Source organism: Nymphalis io, chromosome 9 (assembly GCF_905147045.1).
Source record: "Nymphalis io chromosome 9, ilAglIoxx1.1, whole genome shotgun sequence".
NCBI lineage: Eukaryota > Metazoa > Arthropoda > Insecta > Lepidoptera > Nymphalidae > Nymphalis > Nymphalis io.
In genome coordinates, this window is record NC_065896.1 from 9,306,083 (window position 1) to 9,326,339 (window position 20,257).

Sequence of the window (20,257 nt, forward strand, 5' to 3'; positions counted from 1 at the left end):
GCCAGTGGTACTATCACAGGCTGTTATTTTTTATTATTCCTTGGTTCGCTTGGAATCAGTGTAAATAAGTCTATCACAATAATATAATTACTATATTTCAATTAGATCAGAATTAAAATAGGATTTTGAAAATCTTGAACCACTTCAGACTACCACATTTTTTTATGAAACTCGAATACAGCGCAACAATAAAGAACAGTTCCAACAGTACTTAATTAAGTGTGAAATTTTTAAAATTGAGCACCTTTTACAATTATACATTATCACCGGTAAAAATCTGACACCTCACGCTGCGGTTTGTTAGTATTTAATGTTCACCAAAAAAGTTGCAACTTTAAATATCCTTTAAACTTTAAAAACCTTATTTAATCATTGATATAATATGTATTCTATACATCTGTTTTGGAACTTAGTCACAAATTACAAAAAATAAACATCATCATCAACAACAAAAAAGTAACGGAATATCATACGAATCTTTGTCAATTATTTTTCTTTTATAATACTACCTCCTATTCAGATACTATCAATAATAAATTATTGTTATAATTACCTATACTATATTTTATGACTTCACTTAACAAATTTTCATATTAATAAATGATTGTAATTTCATTTCATGTAGATAACATTTAATTTTAGTATATTTAAAAAATTGGAAATAACGAAAAAAAAAATTTAATTAATCGAATTTAATCATTTTCTAGTTCAAAATTTAATATGAAAAGTACAAAAAATAAAAATGGCCGTGTTAGGTGTTTCCATTATTTAAAAATGAAGTGCATTCATCATACTTAAAACAAGGTTTTGATTTTATACTAAATAATCCTGGCCTTTTTATTTTTTTTAGTCCTGTAATCGTAAAATAACTTATTCACTTTTCATTAAACTTTCCCTTTTAGGTGAATAGGTAATGTATTTCTTGATATTTCTGCATGTTGTCTATATTGACATTGAGAAACACAAGATCCATTTATTTGTGTATAGAGCCACCTGTTGAAATATTTCGTAACTACTTTCTGCGAAGTGAAATAGCATCAAATGAAATACATTATTAATGTATTCTTTAGATTATTACTTGCGCTTTTTTTTCATAAATGTTAAAAAAATATTCTTAAATATCCAAATATATTCCATTTTATAAATTAGAGAAATTGGTATAATTCTAATATTTTTTATATAAAAGTCTTGAAACTGATTTCATTTAGTTTTAAAAAACCTGAATGTTGGCCAAATTGACCACGACAAACTTTCGTTCCTGCTCCGAAGTGAATATGTGTAAAAATGATGATAATGTGTAGTAATTACGATTATAAGTAATAAAAAAAATAGTTTACTAAGTATGCTATTGAATCGTTGATACTTATCAGAAGTTTACTCAGCTGTGACTAAATTAGTGACTTATGAAATAATCTTACAAGGATTGTTAAGAAAATGTTATTGTGTGCTAAGTTTCATAATGGCGGCCCGTCGCGTCCCCCGCGCCTCCATTTCGATGACAGTCAAATTATGACAATGCCGATACGAGAAATTATAAAAACTGTTTTGATGTTATAAATTTTAAAAAGTGATTGTTATTTTAAATTTTAAAGGGACTAAAAATGAATCCTGATCATCATAATATAAACACGGGTGGTGGCCAACCTCCAGGCAATTCTGAGGTCCAACATTACTTTTTGTTTTTAGTGAATTCCATCTAATTAGACAAGGATTAAATTGCTTCATATGTGATAATTACAGGCTCAGAATCAAAGAGTGCAATCAACGCAGCAACAGCAGCAGGGTCAAGCTAATAACTTGACTCCGACAACATCTGCTACTGATTTAAGAGTTAACTCAGCGGCGGTAAACGTTGCTTTGTCAAGCGTGGCCAAATACTGGGTGTTTACAAATTTATTTCCCGGTCCAATACCTCAGGTTTCCGTATATGGGTTACCCACGGGTGCTAGAATTGAAAATGGGAAGCCTGTACAGGTAATATATATATACAACAATTATTTACATACAATCGAATCTGATAGATCTAAATAATTTTGACTTAAGTTTTATAACTATTTTTGGTAAAATATTCGAAAGATTATATATGGTGTTTTTATTATTTACAGTCTAGATAGTAAATGTTTGGATTTGTTTGTCTATATATATTAGACCCATTAAAATAGATTTTTATATTAAATAATATTATTGAAAGCGATGTATATACAATATTTGTCATTTCAAATTTGTAAGTATTTCAGGATCTTGGACAGGCACATGCAAGTCTTCTAAATGGAGATCCTAATATTATATTAGGACATGCCGGACAACAACAAGTTACTGTTTCGGCAGGAGGTCAACAAATTCCTGTTTCACAGATTATTGCAAATCAAGCGACACAAGGCCATGGTAAATAATATATAAACTTAAATTGAATAAATAAATAGTGTTCGATAATAATTATATGATCTTATATAAAAATATAAAATATCTATCTGTAAAAGCTCATTACTGCCGACAAAGGACAAAACAATTTTCAGGACATTATACATAAATATAATAATTCTTATTTAAAAACTTATATAGTGGTGGTACATTATTTTAAAATGTATACTTCAAAAACTTCTAAGCTATAGCAATAGCAGCTTAATTAAAACTGCCACATATCTATCTGCACTAGACTATATTGGTGAAGCAAGCTTTAAAAAGCTCAAAAGCATAATGAGCCTTTGCTGAACAGTGACATTTTTGTATCATTATTTTTGATTTTTAAGTTAATTACAAGCTTCCTAAAGTGAAACAATGCCTCAGAGTCGCTGGTGGCGCACGGTGCGGCGGAGGGTGGCGGCGCGACGCTTTCGGTGGCGGGCGCGCAGACCCAGCAGGTACCCAATAATCGGGTCGAGTTTGTACAACATAACATTGATATGGTAAATCACGTGGTAACACTCCGTTAATAGCGGGAATGCTATATGTCGCTGTCATGTAGAATATAGTATCTCTATATGTTAGTACTGCATGTGGATCAGTAGTTCCGAAAACCTCATCTTGCAGTTGAGACGATTGATTCAATCAATTATTAGCTATGTTCTTAATTACATATCATAACAATGTATAGGAAGTATTTTTGTTACTTTTTTGCATGTAGTCTAATTAAATGCTCATAGTAGATAGTTCAATGTGCATGCATAACCAATAAATTTTATTTTACTAAAATATTTCCTTCATATTTTGTTTAATAGATAGATATTTATCAGATTCAATTTCATTTTTTAACATGATTGATAAAAGATATAATGCAGTTATATAAACTATGGAAATAATTATATTATGTAAATTCTAGATAAGTGAATTAATTATGAAACCTTTTTATGAGATACTTAACAATTTTATATATAAAAAAACTTGATAAATTGAAATTAATCATGCAATTGAATTAAAATAATTTACTTTTAAGTAATTTTAAAAAATAATAACAAATTGTACAATTCACAGGGCCATCACTCTCAGCAACATATAATGCAGCAACAGCTGATGGCTGCAACCCGTCCAGAACATTCTAATCAGCAGGTTTGTGTCAAACATAACATATCATTTAATTATAAACTTAAAACTACTAGTCAAATATACTACAGCACTTAAAATTATATAATATATTTAGCATTGCATTGCTATGGGTATTTGTGTTACCAGTCACCTCGAGCCCCCCGCCTGTGACTAATATTTGTCTAGGGTATGAGCTGTGTCACTCAGCATGCTTCTGATAACCAAAACAGTAGTGGGAAGGGGTTAATTAAACATAATTTATTACCTATTATATATATTTTTATAAATAAATAAATATATATATATATATATATATATATATATATATTATTATTCCTCAATATAATCTTGAGCAGGCTTTTGTTTTGAAATAATAAATTATTTTAATTAAATTTACTAATTGTTGTTCAGCTTTATAAAATCGTTTTTATGATGTTTATTAGGCATTTATTGCAAGCATTGTATGAATGTAAGCAATTGTTTGTACAATACCCTTTTGTAAACATGCATTTCTGTATTCACGCTGCTTTATACAATTATACATCAGGTCAGTGAGGTAAGTGAATGCTTTGTATACATATTTAAACCTATTATTGTGTTGACATTGAAGGATGATGAGACAATGGAATTTCAATGAAACATGTTATATTCACATGTACTTTTTATTTAAAATTAAACTGCCAATCATTTTAGTTATATTAAAATTCGTTTTTTTAATTTACAGTTTTATTTGAAAATTGAGTTAAAAAAAAACATTTTGAACAGTATACCATACTTGAAATAATTTAATTGTAACACTTTTGATATAAAGACAGACCACTTTTGATATAACACTTTTGATATAAAGACAGAAGAAGTATTATTTTATAATTAAAAACATTTTAACAATGATATTTATTCTCAAGGAGTACTTCCTTTATTCCTATTTATATTAGCAAAAAAGTCCTCAAACTAAAGCAAAATGGTTGCACAAAATTTATTTTCTTGCAAGGTTGTCTTTTATAACTTTAGACAAGGTTAAACATTGACTAAAATATGTATATGTAAATACATATGTTAATTAACCATCCGAAATTTTGACATATACATTTGATTATTTATTTTTTTAATATTGAATTATTATTACCCGTAGGATTCATTTTTGGCAGTTAAGAACGTAAAAGCCGATAAAAAAACAGCAGTGAAACAATAGAATTTGATAGGATATTATTAAATTTGATAACTTTTATATGTTGTACCAAAAAAAGGTACATAAAAGTGTTCAATTCGATACTCGACGAAACGAATTGAAACAGATTTTGAAAATCTAAAAATACTAAATTTATATTTATTGTTAATCAATTCATTAGTCTGTCTTTGTCAGAAAATCCAGATCGCGATTCGACAATGTAAACAAAATACAGATTTTTCTACATTATATAACATGTAATGTACTACTAGTACAGTGTGCTCTTGAAACTAAATTATTATTATGCCAGATAAACTAGTAGTTTTTTGTGGTAAAACCACAAAAAAAATACCAATTACATTTTTAAGAATAAATTTGAATAATTATATATTGGATTTATTTATAGTCTTATGCCTACATAAATAAATTGCGACACAATTAAAAAAAATACACATAGATACAACTGACGGTGAGCGAGGACGGCATCGTGACCGTGGTGGAGCCGGGTGGCGGCAAGCTGGTGGACAAGGACGAGCTGCACGACGCCATCAAGATGCCCAACGACCACACACTCACCGTACACCAGCTGCAGCAGATCGTGGGCCACCACCAGGTACCCCTATATAAATATCCCTTTATATATCTCTATTTTATTGATTTATAATATTTTATGATTTATAACTTTCATTTTACTTCTAAACTTCCTATTATTTTTATTATATTCTTCTTTTTATTTATTAGTATTTAAGTCAATTCAAGGTCAAATTTGTTTAATTATATTTACTTATGGTATTTAAACAACTATAGTTACTGTAGCAATGTTTATGCAGGATATTTGATTTTATATTTAAAATATAATTATATATTTTAATAACTAAAAAAAAATATGTGCCATTTTACTTGACGGTTATTCTCAGTAGAATTCACATTCCGAATCAGTGTTAGTTTCATTAACTCACTTGACCTGTCTTAACATTACAAAAGTGTATATAAGAGCCAACTAATCATTAAAAGATTTTGTACTGATTAATGTTTTGAATAATATTTGTGGATGTCAAGAGCAGTATTTTAATAAAAACAATTATACAGGTGATAGACAGTGTGGTCCGCATCGAGCAAGCCACAGGCGAACCGGCCAACATCCTTGTGACGCAGAACCCGGACGGCACCACGTCCATAGAGACCAGCGCCGCCGACCCGCTCATTGTAAAAGACGAGAAAAACGTCTCCAAGATTGAGTCTACGCAGTTCGCTATACCCGCCGAGATTAAAGATATCAAGGGAATTGACTTAAAGGTTAGATTGTATAAGTGTTTGTTACAATTAATAATAATGAATAAAATTCTTTGAAGGTTATTTATCCTAAAAGATTGTTTTAATTTTAAAATAAAAAAAAATTTAAAAGTTTAAAAGTTGCACTTTTAAAGTTATTGCGTATTTTGAACCAATAGGTTGTGCTATCAATATTTGCTACAGTCACTGCTGACAATCATTGACGGACAACATATCTTCCAATATCATAAAGGAAGTTTGCAGATATTTTTTAGATAATTATTGATAGATATCTTGAATTTGTCAATCATGCCGAGATGGCCCAGTGGTTAGAACGCGTGAATCTTAACCGATGATCATACAAACCCGGGCAAGCACCACTGAATTTTCATGTGCTTGACGGCGAAGGGAAACATCGTGAGGAAACCTGCATGTGTCAAATTTCACTGAACTTCTGCCATGTGTATTCCACCAATCCGTATTGGAGCAGCGTGGTGGAATAAGCTCCAAACCTTCTCCTCAAAAAATGAAAGGAGGTCTTAGCCCAGCTGTGGGACATTCACAGGCTGTTACTGTACTACTGTCAATCATCATTATTTCAATCAATCTAATTATTTCGTTTGCAACAACCTGACATTTTTTGTTTTGGTTTATCATATAACCCTTTTGGAACAGTAGTTCCCATAATCTAATTCGAGTATAATGCTTTATATATAGTTTTCGTGGATGTTGTAATATCATTTCAAATTATTACATACGCTTTTGTTATACATATGCTATAATTTAACTCAACACTGTAATCTTAACTAATATAATCTTTACCTTTATTGTTAAAATATTTCTTATGACTGATAATCAAGAGTGGCTAACCTAATGTTGATATCAATTAAGTAGTCATTTGTTTCATGATTGATGGAATTAAATGAATAATTGCCAAACAGATGGCATTTGTGTGTGAAAGTCATTATAAATATTTATTATTAAAATATTTTTTATTAAACTATCATACTTAGGGTCCATATAATTATACACATTACATAATAATGATTAAATACATTTTCCATTTATACTAATGAATGATATTAATAAAAAACATCTCAGCTGACATTTTGTTCATAAACGAACTTTGCAATTGTCTTTTGTTCTTTGTTTTATTTTTACTAACACTGAGTGCTTATTTCAGAGTGCTATGGGTATGGAAGGGGCGGTGGTCAAAATATCCACTGGGACAGAACATGATCTTCACGCCATGTATAAAGTTAATGTAGAGGATCTTTCGCAATTACTTGCCTATCACGAAGTATTTGGAAAACTTAATTCTGAAGGCCAGCCACAAGCAAAGGTAATTTAATTTGTTTTTGTATTATTTAAAAAGACTATTTTTAAATTGATTTTTAAAATATTATTAATAAATTGGTTTAATATTGTATTTAAAAAAAAAAAAAAAAAAAATTTATAAGATCATAGTAAAATTTAATGGATTTCACCAATACTTTATATATCAAGGTTACAATGCTCATATTATTTAGAGTAATGTCCCCTCCATAATATATAATAAAAAGCAAGCTTCACTCCTGCGAATGGCTATACCTACTTACTTACATTAGTAAACATTTGTCATAAGTGATGAGTGATTAATCCCAGTAAACAAAGGTGTATTTCTATACTTATATCTTTCAGTAATATATTTGAAATAATTATACTTAAATATTCTGAACAAACCAAATAATAAATATAATGCTGTCATAAAAAATAAAACTCTTAACAGTATACTAGTGGTAGAGGCAGTTACTTGTAACCAAAACTGGTTGGTCGCAGGTGATCAGCGAGGTGGAGGTGGAGGCGGGCACGAGCGCCGCGCTGTCGGAGGCCGAGTCGTCGCCCGGACACCACTCGTGCGACATCTGCGGGAAGATCTTCCAGTTCCGATACCAACTCATAGTCCACAGGTTCGTCCCCTTTTAACATACGACTGACGTTAACTATATATTTGTATATCGTTCCGGCTTCGCACGGGTAGATAAGAAGAAAAATGTATTTTGGATAGGATTTGCGTAAAATCCGTTCTTAGTGAGCGTCTACGAGCGATAGCTTAGGAGATCTCGTGATAAGTGGTATTGAGATATATATATATAAACAAAGAAAAACAAGACACAGAGTCCTACCACCTATGTTGCTTATGTAAAAACCCTAGATTAAGATAAATTTAACATTATTTTTCAGACGATACCATGGTGAAAGTAAACCATTTACATGTCAAGTATGTGGTTCTGCGTTCGCCAATCCAGTAGAACTATCGAAACACGGAAAATGTCATCTTGGTAAGCATATAACAAATTAATGTTATTAAAATATATTTAAAAAAAAATACAAACAATATCATTCTTAATATAAACCAAAATAAATAATATTATCTCCTAAACATTTTTGAGAACTTATTAATACTACATAGAATATAATTTTACCTTCTAATTATTATTCTACCGCCACACACTATATGTTGCTATGTGTTTGTTTGAAGGGTGAATGAATCAGCGTTATTACAGGCACAAGGGTTTTAACATCTTAATTCAGTGGATCCCTGTGTCGTATCGATGGTGTAAGAAGTTGTTTATACTTTAAATATAAAATATATTTACAAGATGTTTTAACTATGTTTTTGTTACATCACAACAGCCGGTGACCCCGCCGAGCGCCAAGCGAAACGATTGGCTCAAGATAAACCTTATGCTTGCTCCACTTGCCATAAGACATTTGCACGTAAGGAACATCTTGACAATCATGTCAGAAGCCACACCGGGGAGACGCCATACAGGTCAGTGTTACTACATTATTATAAAAATCTTATTATTGTCTGCAAATTGTTGTTGTAGGTTTTATTATAATTGAAAGAAAGACTAAATCGATTGAATAATGGTGAATTGAGAAAATTAGAATCGAGATAATAAATGTTGTTTATAAGCTCGACCGAACTGCTTTCGTATAATAGATATTTATTAAAATGCCTTTTTTATTACTTATATTTCCTACGTTTCTCATGGAGCTAACCGTCAAGTTTGCGTTAAGAGTAAAGCACCACCAACCTGTGATCGACAACTGCCTCAGAATCGAACTTGCAATTTTGACATATTAGAAATTGAAAACTAAATAATAGTGCCAAATTTATTATGTATTCTTGATCAGAAAGAATGATTTTAAACTTCATCCGCCTACTTGTCCAGATGCCAGTTCTGCGCGAAGACGTTCACGCGCAAGGAGCACATGGTGAACCACGTGCGCAAGCACACGGGCGAGACGCCGCACCGCTGCGAGATCTGCAAGAAGAGCTTCACGCGCAAAGAGCACTTCATGAACCACGTCATGTGGCACACCGGTACGTGGCGCCCTTCTACGTTCGATCTTCTTATTACTGTTCTATTATATTCCCGGTATTTCTCTAGACCCTGCTTTACTTATTACTAGATGTTTTGCTACGTTTCCGTGAATGTCGTTATTTGCTTGACTTAAAATTATAATTTCGAAATTATTGTAACTGACTATTCCTGTTTTACTTTAAACGTTATTTGTTGCGGTCAGCCACCTAACGTCGTCACTTTCAATTCTTAATTATAACCGTAGTCTTCTTGAATAATGTCGTAACTTGTACATGCCTTGGCGAATAACAAAAGTGAAGAGGGAATAGTTAATCATAATAAAATAATGTACACAACATTTTGTGGATAAATATACTCCGAAACTTACTCAGGATAACATGATTCTTAGGTGAGTTCTAGAAATATCTATCAAAATGTTATCTTAATCTGGAAAAAATATTGTCCAAATAATTAATTTATGTCAAAATGTACGCGTTCAATATTTTTTTCTACAAAATATACTTTTCATTCTTGGGAAAACTATCATCTTTTTTTTTTTACCTTGCTTATGGAAGTGTTACATTTTAATATTTTGATTGAAATTAATTTAATATCTCTTAGTAAGTCTTGTAAGAAAAACGAGTATACCCATCATGTTAAATATGTATAATTTCAATTAAGTACAAAATAATATAGTTACTTGATAGGTATTGCAAATAAACTTCGATGCTACATGTTATCTTCAATTTCTTATATTCCTTCATTAAAATGTTTCTATGTGATCTAGTAAATATTAATGTAGTATTAAATCTCTTTAAAAAGCATGTTCATTCTACTTCCTTTCCTTAATAAATGTTGTTTAAAGTATTTCTTTTTTTAATTAAATGTTTTAGCATTGACTGGTTTAGCGTTTTTTTTTTAAAGTGCAATATCAATGTGTAGACAAGTAGTTTGGATTGTCCAAGCCTGCACCAAAGTGAAAGGTTAGTACCAGTGGTGCAGAAAGTAAGAGAACAATTTAATGATTCAACTAAATTTATAAACCGGTCTTCCAAAAGTCATATTCATTTCTGTTACTAACAAATATTATCCTATTACGTAATAAAATATTTATCGATATAATAACCTGCAAGTGTTACCGTCGTGACATAGTTGCATCATTGATTGTTAACATATTATTTTCTGCCCCACAAAACTAGGTGAAACGCCGCACCATTGTCAAATATGCGGCAAGAAGTATACTAGGAAGGAGCATTTAGTGAACCATATGAGATCACATACAAATGACACACCGTTCAGATGTGAACTGTGCGGCAAGTCCTTCACGAGAAAGGAACACTTCACCAATCATATATTGTGGCATACGGGTCAGTATGGATTTTACTAAAACAATTGTTGTCAGCCTGACACTGGACTTCTAGCACTATTCATTTTCGAAATTTCTTATTGTTTTGGTTGTTGATCATTATAATTTTTTGCAACATTTTAATTTTTACAATTTAATTGCAGGCGAAACTCCACATCGTTGTGACTTCTGCTCCAAGACATTTACACGCAAAGAACACTTACTTAACCACGTGCGCCAGCATACGGGCGAGTCTCCTCATCGGTGCAATTTCTGTGCGAAATCCTTCACTCGTCGCGAACATCTTGTTAACCACGTTCGCCAACATACGGGCGAAACGCCATTTCAATGTGGTTATTGTCCTAAAGCGTTCACTCGAAAAGATCATCTTGGTATGTATGATAACTTCTTATAAATATTTAGATTATTAGTTATCGATATTAATATATCGATAACTTATACCATTGTAATAAACATCATATTGTAATTTTTTTCGCTTTTTGTTTATTTAATATCACAATTGCTGTCTTGTGTCTTTTATATTTTACTACGCATACATATTCAATACTCAATAGATTTTGTACAACGCATTTATAACCAAAAATATTTTTTTCAGTGAATCACGTCCGCCAGCACACTGGGGAGTCCCCTCACAAATGTTCCTATTGCACAAAGTCATTCACGCGTAAGGAACATCTAACCAACCACGTACGGCAACACACGGGCGAGTCCCCCCATCGGTGTACATACTGCGCGAAGTCATTTACAAGAAAAGAACATTTAACTAACCATATAAGGTAAGATTTTTTTTATTAAAGCGGCAGTTTAACCATAGAGTTTTCGTATGATAAAATGTATGAAATTTTATATTTAGGAAAACATTTTTATAGCACTAACATTTTTATATTTATTTTTGTACATATGCATGCTGAAGTCTATACTATACTTACCAAGAATAACAAATCAATGCTGTGCTACAGGCATCTGAACTGTAAAAAAAATATAATATTTGCATGTTATCGAGTGTGATTTCAAAACCAAGGTAAGGTTTATGAACTAATAATTTCATAGAAACCATTTTGTTATAAATAACGCATATTTAAACGAATCCCAAACGGCATTCGTGGGCAGTTCCCTCCCTTTGCAGTAGCACAGCATTGTGCATTCCGATTTGAGCTCTATAGAGCTAAACTCATATCCCTTCCCCTCGGACCAGATTAGGTGTTATACGAATTAACAATAATAATCAAATCGGAATGTACTTTGTTGTGCAGACAGCATACGGGGGAGACTCCTCACAAGTGCACGTATTGCTCTCGCGCCTTCACGCGGAAGGAACACCTCAACCAACACATCAGACAACATACCGGGGACATGCCACATACCTGTTCATATTGTAACAAGAGTTTCACGAGGAAAGAACATCTTGTCACGCATGTTCGGTACGTACGTAGTGTGGAAATGAGTGCAGTAACTCCGGCGAAAAAAAACCATCAGAATCACATTATTATTGTCCCGAATTTTTGTTAACAATAATTATTTATTATTTGAAACGGCCTCGATGCGATCGTTTTATTCCCAAGCGGCCAGAGGGTTTATAACCAATTTGTTAGTTTCATAATAACACAAGCTAAAGCTGTGTGAACTTTATAATTGAATTTTCCTTATGTTTAACTGGTATGCTGTTGTAAAAGCGTATACAATTATACGTTACTACCTACATAAGAATTACTAACACTATACCCTGGGAACAGAGCTTACGACTTTGTTTGTTCCTTGTACTTGTACACCACATTATCGAACATATGTTTATAAGCGACAGCCAATTAAGGCTCTGGGGCCAAGTCAAAAATGCCAAAAAGTTAATTACTAATCACTCTATTCGTTAAAAAATCCTTCGTCCTGTTATATCTTGTCAAGACAAATTTCAAGATCAATAAAGTAAATCAAAAAATGTTTAATGCAATGTATAAATAATGAAAATAAATCATCGCAAATTACACTAGTTTATTGCGAAATCAACAGTAGCTATTGAAATAAATATATATATATATATGAAATTTTCTAAAACACTAAATTGTAATAAACGTTAGTTGCAATACGAACTTGTAGTAATTAAGCACATTTTATATTACAATATTTATTACCTAGTAAGGCTTAGGACAAAGTAATAAACAGTTTCTCAATTAAAATCACTTGCTAACAAATTATTTTAAAAAAATAGAATTTTCAGATTCGTGTATAGCCTTATTCCATTCGAAGTAGAAAATGTAAACAAACCACAGATTTACATCGTCCAAGCAATTTGATAATAATAGTTTTGCTATAATTATAGCACTACAAACATTACTTGATGAATATATCATTATTTATAATGCAACACTATTGCATTTAACAACTTATACCTACTTACTCTCAAATCCTATAACAACTTCGCCTACCTACCTACCACCAGTATTATTCTTAATATCATAGATTAATCGAGATTTCGACAATATTATTGCGTCAATTTAATGTCAAAGTTGTTTATTTGACTTCGCTTCTCCTGTGCATGAAATAGGCTAGAGTTTGAGAGAATTTGTGTAGCGTTTAAATTTGGTTTTGCAGCTCAAATTAAAGGTCTGTCTTATATCGATTAAAGCAACACAATATAGCGATGGATATTTTACTTTTCTTTAAAAGTAATTATTTACTTATGACTTATCTATAACAAAACGTACGCAATATTGAAATTAATATATCCTATAAACGAATATAGTATTTACACAAATAATATTTAGTAGATTGCAAGCATGTTATATTTACCGTAATTATTACTGTCTGACAAGATGATGATGAGACTAATATAATTTTTTCAGACAACATACTGGAGAGACACCATTCAAGTGTACATATTGTTCAAAGTCATTTTCTCGAAAAGAACATCTCACCAACCACGTACATCTTCATACAGGCGAAACGCCACATAAATGCCCCTTCTGCACGAAGACTTTTTCGAGAAAAGAACATTTGACTAATCATGTCAGGTAAGTGGTTACAAGTATAAAAAAACTGAAAGACATTAAAGAAATTGCGATTATAGAAACCATGTAGTATCCATGATGCCAATTTTTTGTAGAATACACACTGGCGAGTCTCCTCATCGATGTGAATTTTGCCACAAGACATTCACGCGTAAAGAACATCTTACGAACCACCTCAAGCAGCACACTGGAGACACACCTCACACTTGTAAAGTGTGTTCTAAGCCTTTCACGAGAAAGGAGCATCTTATTACGCATATGAGGTTTGAAACATTATCTTAACTCAAATCTTTGTTCAGCCCCTCTATGTCATAAAAAGTTATACGATTACGAATATTTTTACTCACAAATAAAGTTAAATAAAATTAAATAAATAAAGAAATTGGTTTTAATTGTTTTAATTTTATTTTATTTAATGTAAAATAAGTATGTATTTACAAAAGAAAAGTACATTATAATGTAGTATATCAGTTGTCTGGTTTCCAAGGCACAAGCTTTGTACAAGCTTAATTTGGGATCAGATGACCGTGTGTGAAAAATGTCCCAGGATATTATTATTATTAATTTAAACTAAAAATACAAATCAAGTGCAAATTAATTTAAAAATAATTGTGTAATTCTTATTTTATTAGGTCGCATAGTTGCGGGGAAAGGCCATACAGTTGCGGTGAATGTGGCAAATCATTCCCATTGAAAGGCAATTTGCTATTTCATGAGAGATCACACAACAAGAGTGCAAATTCTGCAAATAAATCTTTCCGATGTGAAATTTGCTCAAAGGAATTTATGTGCAAAGGTATAGTAAGAGTACAGACGGAATAAAGTGTATGGCAGTAGAATATATATTGTAGTGTATATATATTCAGAGAGAGCGAGATGTGAAAATAATCCATTATATATAATATTCCAAAGATAATAAACTTAAATAATTTTGAAGACAAGCTAAATAAGTAATAATTGTCATATTTATTTTCTTTTAGGTCATCTGGTTTCGCACAGACGAACACATACAGATGCAGTTGAAAATGCGGTTAATACGGAACCGGCAGCCGAAGGCGAAGACTGCGGAGACTGCAATAAATGTGAGAAAGATGTGCCAGAGAGAAAACATGATACAAGGTATATTTAATCGTTGTAATATTTGTAAGAAATTTACTTTTCGGTTATCAATGTAATGAAAACTAAATTCGCCTTAAACTACATTATAAGATAAGTCTCATAATGTAGTTTAAGGCGAATTTAGTTCATATCTCTCAGAATTTAGTTCGTATCTCATAAGTGAGATAGTTATATAACAGAAAAAGAAACTAATAATATAAAAACTTCAAAGCATTTTAGCTATATGTAAATTTTCTTAATGGATAAGAATGGTTAATATGCGATTTCTATTTTTTATATGTTTTTTCTCGATGTAAATAAAATGTAACATGTTCGATTTACAGAGCAACATCAGAAAGTAGAGCTACTGAAACAAATGTAGCACAAACTCAAACGGCTAGTCCAGCAGTTATGCAAATAACCAGCCAGGTAATATTAAATAAACTGCAAGCTGCAATGATTCATTAAATTAAAACAAAGTTTAATATATGTGTATTTTTTCTTTAGCAAGTCCGAACTGGAACTGCCACAAGTGTAGCAAGCGTGGCAGCGGGTACTTTCACTCACACCACTAATACCCAACACCATACTGGTACAACAATAGCACATCATCCAGTCACAGTGAATTACTAGCATCAACCCACAACTTCGGATTCAGAGACAATATCTGATCCGTTGATCATGTTTATAGAGAGCTGATAGACCTTATAGCAGGCAGAAACCTGATAATACATTAAGAGAAGTCACTGTTAATTTATTTATTTCTGTTCTATTCTTTGTGTTTATTGCTTACTTTTAAGATTTCAGTTTAGCACAAAGTGAAATAAAGTACAAAATTTAAAAAAGATGAAATTATATTTTCACTTGTAAATAAATCCAATTGTGAATAATCCTTGTAATTATAAACCTAATAAGATCCTTTAAAAGTAATGTAAAATTCAATATGCTAAAATAAGCTGGAAAAGCAATAATTTCTGTTATATAATGGTAAATAATTACATGGATAATATTTTGACTTATTTAAATATAATGTCAAAAAATACAACAAAGCAGATTAGCACACAAAGAATAGTACAAAAATAACAAGTGAGTGATTACTATTTTATAAACGGAAGTGAGATAAAATATAGTAAATAATATTTTTCAAAAATTGCCGTAATATTATCACAGATAATTATATTTAAAAACTTGTATTATATGTGTACATTTTTGTATAAAGAAATTAACGCAATACAAGTTAAATAGCTACAAGGTTTGACAAATATTCTAAATAAGAATTTTGCAGTTGTTAATCACTTTATGAGCATTAATTTATGTTAATAGTTTGTTACGAATATCTATGTGATTTTAATAGTGATATTGGTTCTAACTCCTACGCGTATATTTTCGTAGAACTAAAACTTTTATTTTAAGTAAAATAAATCATAGGATTGAAATGACCGAAGGTTACCACAAAAAATATTTTTTTTTGTATTCCTTATGTATAAACAACATTAAGGTCTAATAAAACCTTATTCATCAGAAATCTAAGTTAGTTTTAAATTGGTCTAAAGTTAAATTGGTGTCATATGTAACTAATTAATTAATATATTCGTAAATATATACATTCCTAATTAACAAAATTTCAGTCTTGTAAAAAAAATGTGTGTTAAATAAATTTTAAAATGGTGGTGTCTGTATTTTATAAAATCTAAAAACATTTTTTTTATTTATTAGAGATCAATACCCCTCGATATAAAGATTGGAATGTAATGATTGTAAATAACTTAATATTGTTTTATTTGCAATCCATATAGGGACCAGAAAGCGAGAAACTTAATTCCTAGAATAAACTTGCTTCTTCCCTAATAACACATTAATTTATTTATAAAGATTTATTTTTTTAAGTTTACTACACTAGTGGTTCTATTTTATAGTTATTCTTTGCCATTTATGTACAGTACAAGCGTGATAAAACTATAGTATGTTAAGGTTTAAAAATGTATAGATGTTACACTGGTGGCAGTATGCTTAGCTTAGTCAACCCACCAGTATGAGAAGTGGTGTTATAATCACTTTCATGATTACTGTAACACAGCTAATAAAAGAAATTAGTTTATATTTATGTGTAAATAGTTAACATTTATGTCATAGTTATATCCAGTAGTATATCATAAGGCTATATCATTTATGTTATCTTGCTGAATTGTGGAAATATAATATTGGGAATTCAACGATTTTGAATCGTATGTTACGTATAAGGTTTTCTTTTTAAATGTGTAAATCATTGGGAAAGTCATATCATGTTTATGGTAGTGTCTCTTTGATGTTACACTTACTTTTTATAGAACCTATCCTTATTTAGATACAATATTGTATATTATATTAAAATCTTAAATTATGTTCAGTAATTTGATATGAATGAGATTAAAATGTAAAAGGATTACCTGTTTTTTATTGCTTTACAAGATTCTCATATGTAATTATTATAAAGTTTTTTCTTTTTTAAAAACGCTTTTTTGTCTATGTTACTATCAATTCAGTAGTACCTTTAATTTGATCACCTGTCTAGTTTATTACAAATCTTTGTAAGTTGATAGACGCATTACAAAAATTTGATTCTGTTACTACTTAAAAATACAACAATAATTTTAATTATTTAATTAGAACAAATAATTGACACATATTTAATAAACCAAAAAAAAAAAACTTTGTAAAATAAAACTAAAGGCAATTACATATTTACTTGATAGGAAAAAAAATTACACAACTTCTTCATGAAAATATATATTAACCTAGTAACAGCCTGTGAATGTCCCACTGCTGGGCTAAGGCTGCCTCTCCCTTTTTGAGGAGAAGGATTGGAGCTTATTTCACCACGCTGCTCCAATGTGGGTTGGTGGAATACACATGTAGTAGAATTTCAGTGAAATTGGACACATGCAGGTTTCCTCACGATGTTTTCCTTCATCGAAAAGCACGAGATGAATTACAATCACAAATTAAGCACATGAATATTCAGTGGTGCTTGCCCGGCTTTGAACCCACGATCATCGGTTTAGATTCACGTATTCTTACCACTGGGCCATCTCAATTTATCGAAAGTACATAAAGCTTATCATAATTTCAAAGCTATGAACTAGCTGTGGTATAAAACCTCTATAGCGTCTAACCGAAGAACATTAATGATTCAGTGTCTCAGTTGAGGTATTACATCTTTGAATATTAATATCTTTCTCTGTTTGACAATTTTGTTATTAGTTTATGGTAACTAAATCCAATATGGATAAATAAACTGTAATTTGATTTTTCTTTAAGTCATACTGGTGTTATTTTTAAATTACAGTTACTGATGGTGTTTAACATCCAAGTCTACCAAATCCTGTAGGATGGCTCGCTGCTTTTTACACTATTTGCGCCACTTTTAAAATAATATGGACAAGAAACATGTTACAGCTTGTTCATATAATTAAACCATTGTGAAATACATTACGACAGGTAAAAAATCCCACGATTTGGTGTAGATTTTTTAATAACAAAAGAAAAAGACAAAGTTTTGCAGTATTTGTGCCCTGCATTTGATTGTGAAGCCATATTAAGACTTAAGACAATAGTTTTTACCAGCATGGCATGTATGGCAAAATAACAGGAAGTGTAAAACTCAATTTAGTATTTTTAATTAAAAAAATGTTGTAAAAAGTAGTTTAATATATTTCAAAGGTGTTAAATAAAACATATTTAAAATAATAATAAAATATAATTATTAATTTATATACTGTACAAATAGAAACATAGTCATCATCTTGATCAAGCCTCAACAGCAATTTTCTTCGAGCTAGATTTTGTTCTTTGAGGTCTTTCTGGTTCCTTTTCTTCAACTACATCAGGCAAATTATCCATAGGCACTTCAGGCAAATCATCTTTCACATCAAGTATTGCTTCAAGTTCTGCATCAATGGCTTCATCATCCTCTTCCGTTAATTGGCCAGAAATCAGTTCATCTATTTCTCTTTGTTTCTCTATACCCTCTCTTGTTTCATCCAAAATCTTTTCTATATCATCAATGTTAAGAATATCATGAACTTTTTTCAGAGCTTCGTTACCAGTCTTTAAGCCATCCAAAACCTTAAGACAATAAAAGTCAAAACATTAATAAAATAAATCTAAATAAAAATTAATATAAAAGAGTTATTCAGTATTAACTTTACCTGTACTTCAATTTGAGTAAATTCTAGGTCATGCGTAAGTTGTTCCAATTTTTCTAACTGAATATCAGCATTTTGTAACAAATTTTCTTGGTATCTTTTCTTTTTTAGTAGTAACTTTGCTCTATCGCGTTTATTCTCGGCCAATAATTTTTTAGCCAAAAGCCGATCTCTCTCTAAATTCAATTCAATTTTCTTTTGATATTGCTTTAACTTATCTCTTTGTTGCTTCAATTGTAAGATCGCTTTATCTTGCTCAGTTACTCTACTAACGGGTTTCTTACTTTTACTAAATAGCCCACCCATTTTACTTACTATTTACAATATTTAAAACCGTAGTAAAAGCACAGTTATTATGGAAAATATCATTACTGTTGAAAGTGAATCTTATTTTCAACTTACATTACTAAATATTAAAATGAATAAATACATCAATACAATTATGTGTCAATTTCATAATTCACTATCAGTTTACATTACAGCTTTTCACTTTTCATTTTGTTATAATGTCAATTTACGAATTTATTACTTTTTCACGGCTCTGGATACCTATATTTTTAGTACTATAATGTCATATAATTTTTTATGATGTTGCTTACTTAGGTTTAGTTTAGTTGCAGTTTTTTTTTTGTTTATTTCAACCAACAATAATTTCATCAATATTTTTTTTTATTGAATAGGTAGGCAGACGAGCATATGAGCATATTACCTATTGGTAATACTAACGCCCATAGGCATTATATGGCATTTTAAGAAATGTTAACCACCGCTTACTCAATGCCAATGCGCCACCAACTTTGGGAACTTAGATGTTATGTCCCTTATACCTGCTGTTTTGCGGTAGAATCTGATGAGTGAGTGGTACCTTCCCAGACGAGTTTGCACAAAGCTCTAACACCAGTTAATTTTTCGGAACAAGAGCTTTTAAGTGAAACATTCAGTTAATCGACAAATATATTTGAACTGTGATATCTTATTACATTAGCTCCTTAAAATATATATTAATAAGTATTAGCAAGTATTAAATATACGATACTTACTTTGACTGAATCTCATAAATAGGTATGTCAAAATATTAGCTTATTAAAAAAACAAGGAACCCAAGAGCAATGTTATTTTATTAAGATTCTAAAGATATAATATAATTAAGAACACATAAAAAGGCAGTGGTAATACTAACTACCCTTTATAACTTGGTATGGATACTCTGGATTAACTTTATATCAATAGTTCTCACCCACTGGCTCGCCTTGTCTGACAACTTTTAAGTTTAACCTTGGCCGTTTCAATTA

The 20,257-nt window shown here is 30.7% G+C and overlaps 2 protein-coding genes across 5 annotated transcripts; one reads left to right on the top strand and one right to left on the bottom strand.

Moving 5' to 3' along the window:
- Positions 1-1,267: 1,267 nt before the first annotated feature.
- LOC126770488 (zinc finger protein 595-like) lies at positions 1,268-17,204 on the top strand. 4 transcript variants are annotated; one of them, XM_050489883.1, is made up of 22 exons: positions 1,268-1,661; positions 1,741-1,974; positions 2,238-2,385; positions 2,788-2,906; positions 3,472-3,546; positions 5,148-5,303; positions 5,780-5,986; positions 7,146-7,304; positions 7,781-7,911; positions 8,186-8,283; positions 8,639-8,777; positions 9,184-9,335; positions 10,515-10,682; positions 10,825-11,052; positions 11,277-11,457; positions 11,935-12,102; positions 13,519-13,686; positions 13,779-13,946; positions 14,316-14,479; positions 14,664-14,802; positions 15,126-15,210; positions 15,289-17,204. In XM_050489883.1, the coding sequence occupies exons 1-22, from the start codon at positions 1,602-1,604 to the stop codon at positions 15,412-15,414; spliced, it is 3,273 nt and encodes a 1,090-aa protein (XP_050345840.1). In that variant the 5' UTR covers positions 1,268-1,601; the 3' UTR covers positions 15,415-17,204. The 4 variants fall into 4 exon arrangements, with proteins under 4 accessions (XP_050345840.1, XP_050345842.1, XP_050345843.1 ...); XM_050489885.1 differs by having other exon boundaries at positions 2,788-2,861; XM_050489886.1 differs by lacking the exon at positions 11,935-12,102.
- Positions 17,205-18,497: 1,293 nt separating this feature from the next.
- On the bottom strand, positions 18,498-19,458 carry LOC126770658 (charged multivesicular body protein 6-A). The gene is made up of 2 exons (XM_050490166.1): positions 18,969-19,458; positions 18,498-18,885 (listed from the first exon to the last, which is right to left on the bottom strand). Exons 1-2 carry the CDS (start codon positions 19,269-19,271, stop codon positions 18,568-18,570), a joined length of 621 nt encoding a protein of 206 aa, XP_050346123.1. The 5' UTR covers positions 19,272-19,458; the 3' UTR covers positions 18,498-18,567.
- Positions 19,459-20,257: the final 799 nt, after the last annotated feature.